Source organism: Corylus avellana, chromosome ca6, assembly GCF_901000735.1.
Source record: "Corylus avellana chromosome ca6, CavTom2PMs-1.0".
Lineage (NCBI taxonomy): Eukaryota > Viridiplantae > Streptophyta > Magnoliopsida > Fagales > Betulaceae > Corylus > Corylus avellana.
The window spans coordinates 25883212-25896112 of NC_081546.1; the positions used below are offsets into that span (position 1 = coordinate 25883212).

At 33.7% G+C, this 12901-nt stretch overlaps 1 protein-coding gene across 1 annotated transcript; it reads right to left on the reverse strand.

Annotated features, from left to right (window-relative positions):
- Positions 1-6130: 6130 nt before the first annotated feature.
- LOC132184488 (beta-amyrin 28-monooxygenase-like) lies at positions 6131-11259 on the reverse strand. The gene is made up of 4 exons (XM_059598138.1): positions 10701-11259; positions 9448-9866; positions 7241-7428; positions 6131-6707 (listed from the first exon to the last, which is right to left on the reverse strand). Exons 1-4 carry the CDS (start codon positions 11234-11236, stop codon positions 6408-6410), a joined length of 1443 nt encoding a protein of 480 aa, XP_059454121.1. The 5' UTR covers positions 11237-11259; the 3' UTR covers positions 6131-6407.
- Positions 11260-12901: the final 1642 nt, after the last annotated feature.

A 12901-nucleotide genomic window follows, 5' to 3' on the forward strand; every position in this document is an offset into this window, starting at 1 on the left:
AGCCTCTGCCACCCTTGGCACACTCCAAGCTATCATCTTTTTCTTCTTGTTATGATGTGTGCCGGTCATTCTAAATGAACGATCCAATAAAATGTATTGCATCTGGTGATATTGCACTGAATCTCAATCCCTAAGCCACAATAACTTATACTTTAGACAGCAAAAACATAAGAAAAAAGTTAGTAACAAGCTATCCATGCTACCCATCACGTGTGAGTAACTAAAACCCTGTTAACTTAGTTACACTAAAAATATTAATTTGTTTTCCATGAATGTAGAATAAATGAAGAAAATCAAAACCAAGAATGATTTTTGTTTTTAGTAAATAGCCATATTAAGGTCTCAGGACATGGTTTAAGTGTAGACTCTTTTAATTCTTTCACATTTGATGCTATCCTTCAGACGATTAAACCTCTACTTGTATTCATAATTTTTGTTCGAAGATCTATCTAATGTATTGGTTATTGATCTTATAACGGACGGTCTTTCTCTTGTCTATGTGCCATGCACTAAATTTTATCCCTTGATGTGCTATTTTATGAAATTTATTACACATAAGAATTATTGTTCTTAATAATCTCACACATCAATACAACTTTGGACATTTTAACAATCAGGCACATGATAACGTGCATTGGTTACTAAGTAAATGCTGTAGACTAGCCTTGTCCATGAACATTTTTTTGGCAATGAAGGGTTGCTGCTGCACTCTTAGGATAGCAGTGATTCATTTTCTCTTTGCACATGATAGTCAGGAAACAAATTGTGGAGTTGATGCTGTGTACTTTTTTGCATCTTTTGTGGCATCATTGAGTCCACGTGCTTTTGCCTAGGTTTGGTACTCCAAATTGTCCTATCCTACGTAACAAGGCACTTTCCCTCAAACCAACAAAGTGTATAAATGAAAGCATACAATACAAGTACCAAAACATAAATGCAAAGAAGAGAGAGGCTATCAAAAGGACTAAGATCCTCTTCCTTTCAAATCGGTTAGTTGTTTTTAGGAGGGGAGTTGTCATTTTATTTTATTTTGAACAAAAATGTTCTATTACAACTAAATGGATCCTCTCTATTTCATTTGAAATGGAGAGGATCCTTCTCCCCATCCAAAACAAAGAGGCTACAAAATCTATCAAGGAGGGCAATTTTAATGTCTAAAGGTAAATCCAGCAGGGGATATATATATATGGGAAACCTGTTAGTAGAATTAGTTCTAGCAACTCAATAAAACAATGTTGTAAGCATGGCAATTCACGCTCTTATCAATCTTGGTTACAATCCAGCTGTTAAAAGTGCTGAGTAGACCAAGAGTATTAGAAACAATGGGACAATTCTCCAATCAATAGTATGGCGATTTTTTAAAAAAGACTAAATATGACAGATAAGAGGAGAATATGCTAATTGTATGTGTTTGGGCAATTTTAGTTGCAAAAAGGGCAACAAATGCCTCTCCTACATTTGGGTCACATTGGCGACCCAATGTAGCGATGGCAAAGATAATGAACTCATTTGAGAAAGTGTAATGGCAGCCAATGCAGAGAAAGAGTTCCTAATAGGGGTGAAAAGGCGGCCCGCTAACCGCTAATCACTTTTAAAGGCGGTTAGGAAAAACTGTTAACTGTTAATTGCTTTTGAAGGCAGTTAGGAAAAATCGCTAACCGCCTTATGATTAGTAGTTTTAGGTTTTTTCAAAACCGCTAACTGTTAACTACTAACCGCCTATATATATATATATATATTACATGAAACGAGGTCGTTTTTGTGTTTAAAATTTTAAATATATATATAAAAATGTATAAAAATCTAGAAACAATGTCATATGTAGTATGCTATTATCGTATTACCATAGAAATGACATCATTTTGGGATTTTTTTTTTTTTACTTAAATTTTAACTGCTAACCGCCAGTTAACCGCCTAGGCTATTAGCAGTGGTGGTTAGTAGATTTTACTAATCATCTAGGCGGTTACAGTTAGCGGTTTTAGCCAATAACCACTAACCGTAACCTGCCTATTCACCCCTAGTTCTTAATGACTGCATCAAAATTAATTTCAATGTTGACCCTAAGGGAGTGAGAGACAACAAGAAGGTTTGGGGGATTTTAGGGCTTTTAGATGGGTGAGGCTAGAGGAAGAGATTTGTTTTGGAGGCAATTTATTATGAATTGAGTTAATTTTGGTCAGCTAAAATAAGGTCAAAAGAAGTGGTTGCAAAAATAGTTGAAAATAGATATGGGAGGCGCCCTCGATATTTAAAGCTTTACAAGGCTTGATAATGATTTTGATCCAGGCCATCTAAAGTCAGGTAACAACATTGTACTCTGAGATAAGAGATTGTCTTATTCGACAAAACAAAACGGCCGGTTTGACTCACACATACGTACATATTTGAAACTTACATAAAGTCAAAGCATCTATGAAGTTAAGCAATTCGTTTCCCACTGTGGAGTCGACCAATATGTCTATATGAGAAAGTGAGAAATTGATCTTAGGGCAGGCCTTATTGACGTCGGTGAAGTCAACCCACGTGTCCATTTTTTGTTGGCCTTCCTCACCAAAACTACTTTGGATACCTAGTTAGGGTATTGTTCCTTTATAATCTCTGCCTATAAGAGCTTGTCGACCTCGATCGGCAACTACCTAGTTTTGCTATGATTCAAAACTCCTTTTTTTGTCTCGCCAGTTTGGCCGATGGGTCAACATTTAGTTGATGGGCTATGATCTTGAGGTCGATTCCAAGCATGTCATTGGGCATCTAGGAAAAGACATTTTGTGCAAAAAGGTTACAAGTGACTTTCTTAGATCCATGGCTATCTTAGAGCCGATCCGGACCACTTGCTTGGTTTGGGATTCTTAAGGCCACACCTCCAATAAGGTAATAAGACTATATAAGTCAACAAAACTCATTAAATTTAATGCCGCTTACTATTCAAAATGGCATTAAATTGTGTTATGCCGCTTCTCCTCAAACAGCATAAATTAATGCCATTTCCATCCTTTGCGGCAGCAAATAAATTTCTAACTGAAATGTTAATGCCGTTTGAGAAACGGCATTAACTATTTGGTGCCGTTTATATATATAGTCTAAAAAGGCATTAAAAAAAGGGCATAAATTGCAGTTTCTTTGGTAGTAATAGCTACATAGGTATAAGATTATATAAGTCAATTATAACCTGATTCATTTAATTAAATGGGTTGGAGTCTTCAACTTTACCTAACCCTAAATGTTGCGTGTCGATTCAGCATAAGTATAAGATTATATAAGTCATCTTAGACTTGGCTTATTTAATTAAATGAGTCAGACTTTAAACCCTAATTCATATTGAGTTCGTGGGTCCTCAGTAATTTTTCTTTTATTTGTAGGGGTGTTGGGGAGGGGGATGATGGATATATAGAAGAAAGGCATAAAGATTTACTGACCTTCCAGCCCTTGGGGATGGAGAAACCATTGAAGATGAAATCATTAATGGCTTCCCGGAAAGCTCCTTGGAGCGGCGGAGCAAGCCTCATGACTTCACATGCTACGTTCCATGAATATCTCATCTTTTGAATATCATCCCAGGTCAACAACTCCCCAGGTTCTTTGGACTTGGCTATCTCCATTTTCTCTAAACAAACACAAAAACAAGAATCAAATGAATGTTCAATAATTGCACTCAATTAATTAATTAATAAATGTTCTTTGCCGGCTTAAGGGAAGCAAATAAAAACAAACAAAAAATAAAATAAAAAATAAAATAGAATAAGAGAAATGCTATATGCGCATGGCACTTCCCCAAGTTATTTTTTATTTTTATTTTTTAATATGGGCAGATCCAAGAATTAAGGAACATTAATTTTAGTGGACACAAGTACTTAATTAAGATAGCTAAATCTGGTCCTATGGGCCCTCCCAAAATTAAATTTTGGGAGGGACCCGGACCTCCTAAAGCTAAAGGGGTTTAATTAAATATTAGCCTAGTAAAATAAAAATATAATATGCAACATTTCTTGTAAAATAATTATTAGAGTAAATATTAAGGGTAACTTCACTGAATATCTCATCTTATTGAGGTCGGTGAAGTCAACGCACATGTCCATTTTTTGTTGGCCTTCCTCACCAAAACTACTTTGGATAGCTAGTTAGGGTGTTGTTCCTTTATAATCTCTGCCGATAAGAGCTTGTCGACCTCGATCGGCAACTGCCTAGTTCTGCTATGATTCAAAACTCCTTTTTTTGTCTCACCAGTTTGACCGATGGGTCAACATTTAGTTGATGGGCTATGATCTTGAGGTCGATTCCAAGCATGTCATTGGGCATCTAGGAAAAGACATTTTGTGCAAAAAGGTTACAAGTGACTTCCTTAGATCCATGGCTATCTTAGAGCCGATCCGGACCACTTGCCTGGTTTGGGATTCATCAGGCCACACCTCAATAAGGTATCCATCGGTTCCCCTCGTTGGTTTTGGGCTAGTGAGGGACACTTTAATGCCTAAGTTGGTTGGATGATTTTTATGGAGGTAGTAGGCTAAGAGAACGAAAGGTGTATTGATCAAGTACCTTTGCTTAGGATTTTGATCCTTTTTTATAGAGTTATTCTCCTAAACAAAATACTAGTACTGAAACATAAATGCAATGAAGAGAAAGGCCCATCAAAACAAAAAGGCTACAAAATCTAACAAGGAGGGTAATTTTTATTGTCTAAAGGTAAATCTCGTAGGGGATATAAATATATGGAAAAACCGGCGGTAGAATTAGTTATAGCGGCTCAATAAACAATGTTGTAAGCATGATAGTTCACGCTTCTATTGATCTTGGTTACGGTCCGGCTTTCAAAAGTGCTGAGTAGGCCAAGAGTATAAAAAAAACGAGGCAATTCTCAGATCAGTATTATAGTGATTTTTTTAAAAAAAGATTAGAGGAGAATATGCTAATTGTATGTGTTTGGGCAGTGTAAAGTGCAAAAAGGGCAACAAGTGCCTCTTCTACATTTGGGTCACTGTGGGGATCCAATGTAGCTATGGGCCTATGGCAAAGAGACTGAACTCATTTTAGGAAGTGTTAATGGGAGCCAATGGCAGAGCCACCCCTTTGTGCCAATTTGTGCAAAATAGTTATATTTAGAGAAATAATTAGTGCAAAAATATAACGCGTCTTATAATTGATATAATAATTGTCACTCATCAATAGAAAGTCAGCTAAAGAGATTTTCAGCAAACTCTTTATATGGTTTATATTAATTATATTTAGATATTATATATGAGTCACTCTACTCCTTCAGCATATGCTTCGAAATAAAAAGTTTAAAAAAATTTACTATATATAGTAAACTTTCGCATATGAATTTTTTTTTTTTAATTATTTTTTCCTCCCTCTTCTCTTCTCTCTCCTCTCTTCTCTTTCTCCTCATTCTCTTCCTTTGAGAAATAATATTTAAATAAAATAGAGGGTGCATAATAAAGAGTATGTTAAGAGTGTGTATAAAAAAACTAAAAAAGTAGTAGTTAAAATAAAAACTTTGTACCATTTCACTAGTTATTTTAATCAATATTGTTAGAAATGTTCTAAAAAAAACAAATGAAACTTTTAGACTTTTGGAGTTAAACTCAAAATATCTCAGAATTTTGTATTTTTGAGAAGAGAGAAGGAACAAATTAAATATTTCAGAATAATGTGAGAGGGCATACTCTCGTTTTAATAAAGCTTTTGAAAATTTTGCCTTATCAATTAAGCATACTAAACGCCAACATATCATATCAAATTCATTATACATAGATGTCTTCAGCTACTCACCATGTGTGTACTTGTTGATTAATTTGCTCGTCACTTTCCCAGCATTAATTAAAGGTGGTGTCTGATCTAATAGTCAATTGCAATAGGTTTCATTGTTCAAATTGCAACCAATCGAAAGAGAGCATCTAATAGTCAATTGCAATAGGTTTCATTGTTCAAATTGCAACCAATCGAAAGAAAGCCCCGATAAAATTTACTTGGTCGATCTTAATTGCTCCGATGCCTATCTGAACAAGTAAGCCTTGTAAATACGACCTTTCTTGTAGGCCCGCTCAGGCTGATTGCAACTTGGTCAACAAAACAATAAATGTTGCAACAATCACAGATTATCAACACAAAGGTGCCACAAAATATAGTTAATTATTCTATAACCATTTTACTTTTCCTTTTTTTTGGGTCTTTAAAATATATATATAGGGGAATATATAAGTCACACGTACAGGTGGCTGATGTAGAAGCCTTCAATACAAGACAAAAACAAAAACAAAGGACAAAAGTAAGAATATTAAAAAAAACAAAAGACAAAGGTTGGGTTGTCTGCTTTTAATTGTATGGCGAATGATAAAGAACAATAGAACATAATTAAACCTAAAGATTTTTGACTTTTGAGAGGCGTTGACTCCAAGCTGAAACACTCAAGGTTTGTGAGGGTAAAGGCGAACAGGGAGGCCTTTTGCAGGAATGGGCATGGGATCAACCACGATTTTCTCATCAGGAATCATCTTCTCCCACTTGAACCTTTTCACTAAGTTGTGCATGAAAACAAGTATTTCCAAACGGGCGTATTCTTTTCCTGGGCACATCCTCGGCCCTCCACCAAACGGAACATATGTGTACGGAGCAGGTCCACTTCCTTCAAATCTGCTCGGATCAAATTTCTCTGGTTCAGGGAAGTAAGCTGGATTCTTGTGGGTCGAGTTTGCACTCCAGTACAACTGCGCGCATGCACAACACCAACAAAACTCATTAAATTTAATGCCGCTCACTATTCAAAATGGCATTAAATTGGGTTATGCCGCTTATCCTCAAAAGGCATAAATTAATGTCGTTTTCATCCTTTGCCGCAGCAAATAAATTTCTGACTGGATTGTTAATGCCGTTTGAGAAACGGCATTAACTGTTTGGTGCCGTTTATATATATAGCCTAAAAAGGCATAAATTGCAGTTTCTTTGGTAGTGATAACTGCATAGGTATAAGACTATATAAGTCAATTATAACCTGAGTTATTTAATTAAACGGGTTGGAGTCTTCAACTTTACCTAACCCTAAATGTTTCTTGTCGATGCGGCATAGGTATTAGACTATATATAAGTCATCTTAGACTTGGCTTATTTAATTAAATGAGTCAGACTTTAAACCCTAATTCATATTAAATTCAGGGGTCCTCAGTAATTTTTCTTTTATTTGTAGGGGTGTTGGGGAGGGGGATGATGGATATATAGAAGAAAGGTATAAAGATTTACTGACCTTCCAGCCCTTGGGGATGGAGAAACCATTGAAGATGAAATCATTAATGGCTTCCCGGAAAGCTCCTTGGAGCGGCGGAGCAAGCCTCATGACTTCACATGCTACGTTCCATGAATATCTCATCTTTTGAATATCATCCCAGGTCAACAACTCCCCAGGTTCTTTGGACTTGGCTATCTCCATTTGCTCTAAACAAACACAAAAACAAGAATCAAATGAATGTTCAATAATTGCACTAAATTAATTAATTAATAAATATTGTTCTTTGCCGGCTTAAGGAAAGCAAATAAAAACAAACAAAAAAATAAAAAATAAAATAGAATAAGAGAAATGCTACATGTGCATGGCACTTCCCCAAGTTAATTTTTATTTTTTATTTTTATTTTTTAATATGGGCAGATCCAAGGATTAAAGAACATTAGCATCTGGGCGGATCTAAAAGGAAGATAAAACTAATATATATATATATAGTGGACACAAGTACTTGATTAAGATAGCTAAATCTGGTCCTTTAGGTCCTCCTAAATTAAATTTTGGGAGGGCCCCGAACCTCCTAAAGCTAAAGGGGTTTAGTTAAATATTAGCCTAGTAAAATAAAAATATAATATGCAACATTTCTTGTAAAATAATTATTAGAGTAAATATTAGGGATAACTTCACTTTAAACTCCTAGATTACCACGCGATTTGAGAAGCCTCTCTCAAACTTCAAGACTTCTCAATTTGGACCTCTAAACTTTTATCGTAGTCAAATTGAACCTTTTCGTCATATATAGCCATTAACTTTTCTGATTTACCCCTAAAAAGACCAAAATATTCCTAATTTTTTTTTTTAAAAAAAAAATTTATAAAAAAGTCAGGGGTATAAACATAATTGTTTCACTTTTAACATTTAAAATTTGACGGAGGGGTTCAAATTGATTACAATTGAAATGTTTTGAAGTTTAAGAGGACCTTTTCAAATTATTTGATAATTCAAAGATCTAAAGTAAAATTACCCATAAATATTACATACTTATCTTTCATTTTACTCTCATATTTCTAATTAAGTTGATATGGCATAGTTCAAATCTACTTTTATTTTTTATTTTTTATTTTTTAGAAAAAGAGCTTTTAATCCTATTACATCAATTTAATAAAATAAAAATAAAAATAAAAATAAAAATAAAAATAAAATGAAGATGAATATTTATAAATACTCATGTGCTAAAGTGGCCGGTGTGAACGCGCATTGGTGGGGATCACGGGTCACCAAATTTACAAAGTCACACGTCGGTTTCATTCAAGTCTTTTTAATTAAAATTCGATACAAACATGAAAATATTTTCTTATATTCAAACCAAGAATGATTTGATAGTATGACTTTATGGCATGGTTGATCCAGACAGGATATTGACTCATCCCCGTTCATAGTACCATTTTTTTTCCTTTTTTTAAAAAAGGGTAAAATATTCGGTTACTATAATTTATAAATAAAATAATTTATCAATTTAATTAGTTAATTAATAATTAACTTAATTATCAATCATACCCTTTTAATGATTTCCCCAATTATAAATTGTCTTATCATTTTGTAAAAAATAATTATAATAAAAGCTATAGTGTTCAAAAAATAAATATAAGAATTTGAAGTAATTTCACTTTAGATTTTTGAACTATCACGCGATTTAATATACCTCCGATTTTCAAACTTTGAAACCTCTCAATTTGGACCTTGAACTTTCAATTATAATAAATTTGAACTTATCCATCAGATTTTAAACCTTAAAAGTGAGACAATGACATTTATACCCATGATTTTTTTATAAAATTTTAAATTTACCCTTAATTTTAAATTAAAAATAATAATAATCACAAAGTGACCCACGGTTGGGCTACCTTGTGACCATTTTTTTTCAAATTTTTTTAGTAAAAAGAAAATTGAAGGATAATTTTGTCTTTTTAACAGTTTTAACGGCAAAAATTGATGGGGTAAGTAAATTGACTACAATTAAAAGTTTAGATGTATAAATTGAGAGATTTCAAAGTTCGAAAATATGTCAAATCGCGTGATAGTTTATGGGTCTAAAGTAAAGTTACCCCAAACACTTTTTATAGGTCAACTCGTTCGAACATGTACTTCCAAATTTACTTTTTAAATTACTAGCAATAGTTTCAAATGAAAAAAAGAAAATCAAGTAAATTATAGAGAAAATAGAAAAAAATTACCGTTGTAGACTCCGTCGTAAATATGAGGAAGCTCGGCAAGGTACTTGACAATGAAAGTGCAAGCAGCGCTGGCGGTGTCGTGGCCGCCGATGAGCAAGCCAAGGATTTTGTCGGCGATATCTAATTCCGTCATGTGCTGGCCATTCTCGTCGGAGGCCAAGAGCATGTGAGAGAGTATATCTTGTGTTGGGCTTGCTTTGCCCTCCCCCAAATCAGCCCTTCTCTGCTTGATGATCTTCAACAGCTCTTTCCTGATGAAATTTGAAGCCTTGATCCCACGGTTGAACGGCGTCCCCGGCAGGTCAATTGGGACCGATATGATTCCGGAGGCCAAAGCATTAAATGGGTCGGCAAATCTTGCTATATGGTTCGGATCTTCAAGGCTAAGAAACAACCGGCAAGCCAACCAAAAAGTATACCTACATATATATATATATATACACACATATATTACCAATCAATATTAACTCAATTACATAAAGAAAATCCGCGTTTTTCAATCGCATGCAAAGGAGCGTTTGTATTTATACAATCGCATGATTAGCTGCATTTTCAAATCATAAACACAAACGTACCCAAATTTTTGTTTAGCTTAGTGATTTCTAAACGCAACCTTAATTTATTAACTATGCACTTAGAGCATATTTTGGATTGCGTTTGAATGTCTAAAAGTGCTTTTAACTTTCAAAATGCCTGTTTGAAGAAAAAATTACTCGTTTGGTAAAAAAATTAAAAGCGATTTTAAAGGTTAAAAAAGTCTAAAAATGGACAAAACGCACTTTTGACAAAATCTTAAAAATAAAGCTTTTACCCAAAAGCTCTTTTTGAGTTAAAAGCTATATTTCCTAAACGCAATCTCAAACAAGCTCTTAATAGCTAGTTTAGTAAAATTATTTTTCTGACCTTCAAAGTCGTGTTCTAAAAATGCAATTAACCCTTGCGGTTCAAACAATTTTTTTTTTTTTTTTTTTTTTCAAACGGTTTTTGTAGTTTTATTTGAAAACGAGTTTTTGACCCGAAAATGTAAATTTTTTTTTTTTTTTTTTCACCACTCAAAATTGACGGGTTATATGACGTATAAGATAACTGATTTGACTCTAAAAAAAGGTGATAGAATATCTATTTGTCAATAATATCGTTTTTTTTTTTTTTTTTTTCCCTTAGCCGTGTAAAAAAGCTGGAACGAAAAAAAATGATAGAATTTAATTATTTTAATTCAATAAAAAAAAAAAAAAGGTTATTTCAATTGCTACCTTTTTGCAAGTGGAAATACAGTAACTTCCTTTTGGTTTTCCCAACCGGAAGAAAAGTGTCTCTGTGCAATGGTGTCCATGATGCTGATGTATCTATGCAAAGCTTCGGGCTTAAGGAACTGGGGAAGCAACTTTCTCATCTTCCTGGCCTCTTCATTGGAGCTGGTTTGATTGGAAGAAGGGAATATTTTGTTAACAGATTCAGGCCACCATGCAACTACAAGCTTGTTCTCGTTGGAAAACAAGAACTTGTTACAGGCAGCGCCGCAGAAGACGGCGGCCGGCTGCCCAAGAAGAGAGGTTTTGAAGATTTCCGACGAAAACTTTGACATGCGGTCGAAGATAAACTTTTCCGGATGGCCTTTCCAGCCGGTGGACAAGAACTCGAGGCTCTCGCCGATCATGGGGTACCCGGTTTTCCCCGGCGGAAGGTTCGGGCTGGTGAAGTGTGCCCTGTGCTTGTAGAAGAGGGTGAAGAGAGAGAGGGAGACGAAGGAGACGAAGAGGAGGAGGAGGGAGAGGTAGAAATGCTCCATGTTTCTTGTTTTCTTTTTCTTTCTTTTTCTTGTGTGTGGGAGACGCTATGGCAAGGAATGAGCATGTTTTATAGGCATTTATGCTTGTGATTGGAGTGGAAATATTACCAAAGTCAAACAATTAATGTTTGCTCTCACACTAGAAAACTAGGTTGGTAAAGAAAGAGAATTTTGGAAAAATACCATTTTCTAGAATTTGGCCTAGGTTATAATGTGATGTAGCTTCTTTAATAGCTATTTTTTTTTTTTAATAAATGACTTCAAATTAAATCTTGGCTAGCTATTGAAAAATATTTAACACGGTGTTTTTATTTTTTATTTTTTGACCACCTAAGTTAAATCCAGAGTGGGAAATATAATTCTTAAAGTTAAAACAATTTTTTTTTTGGAAAAAAGTTTTATTTTTAAGTTTTTTTCAAAAGTATGTTTTAGCTATTTTTAGAGTGAAAAAATTCAAATGAGTGCTTTTGAAACATTTTTTTACTAAACAAATAAACTATCTGTGTTGATTTGTTTGGACACAACTTTTTAAATACTAAAAGTACTTTTAAAGTTTCAATACTCCATAAGACAATTTCAAACAGGCTCTTAGAGCCTGTTTAGAGTATGTTTAAAATTGCATTGGGAAGTAGAGTTTTTAAAGTCAATCAGAGTTTTTTATTTTTTAAATAAAAATCTTCAATTTTAAGTTAGTTTTTCCTAAAAATGCATTTGACAAAAGTTTAAAAATAAATTTTTTTTTGCTAAAAACACTTTTTGACTTAAATTTTCAAACACAATTTCAAACATACATACTCTAAAAAAGTCAAAAAAAAAAAGTACTTTTAAATTTTTTTACCAAACATGAAAAATACTTTTTACTATTCTTAACACAATCCTAAACAGCCTACAATTTCTTTTATTAGACTGTCTAAATTTCTGTGCTATACGTGCCTAACAATAGGATCTGATCAACCCATATAATTTTACGCAAAAATAAAAAAAAATAAAAAAATAAAAACTGCAACAGTACTATTAATGTTCCAATATTTGATCTATTATTTTTTTTTTTTAATATTAGAGATTAAAAAGTAAAGCTTTTATTCGATGGAGTCTGTAATTTATGTAAGGAAAATGAAATATTAAAATGTGGCAAAGAATGTGTGAACGTGCATTACTCGTGGATTTTGCGTGTATGCAGCGCCTGTTATTTTTTCTTTGGCGGAGGTCAATTGTTCATGTCGTTGGAAAAGAAAACCATGGAGGGAACCTACGAGGAAATTAATGAGCCTAAACATGGAGCTCGTGCACCTCGTGTCGCGGAAGTCAACCAAAAAGCAGCATTTTAAAGCCAAATCGTGCTGCTGCTGCCTCCCATTTTAGTACTTAAAAGCTTGTGATTTTAAAATTTTGCTATTTCAGAAAAACACATTTTTATGCGATTTGAAAAATCAAAGTTTTTAAAAACGCAATCCCAAATAATTTATTTTCTGCTTTGAAATTGCACTTTTTGTGTATAAAACCGCAATCTCAAACGCACCATTTTTGTCATTTAAATCATTTCAACAATTCTTATTTAATTCTTTTAAAGATGGATAATTAGTGAATAACGACCAGGTAATTAATGAAGTTAGTCACATAATTATAACTAAGTTTAACTTTACTCTATTAAACTTTCTCTTTTTT

Bases quoted from the DNA above. Each gene is read 5' to 3' on its own strand.
- LOC132184488 (XM_059598138.1), bottom strand. From the start codon at position 11,236: ATGGAGCATTTCTACCTCTCCCTCCTCCTCCTCTTCGTCTCCTTCGTC. The intron at 9,867-10,700 runs GTAGCAATTGAA...ATATATATGTAG, and splicing joins GTATTTCCACTTGCAAAAAG to GTATACTTTTTGGTTGGCTT. The intron at 7,429-9,447 runs GTAATTTTTTTC...GTGTTTGTTTAG, and splicing joins TTACGACGGAGTCTACAACG to AGCAAATGGAGATAGCCAAG.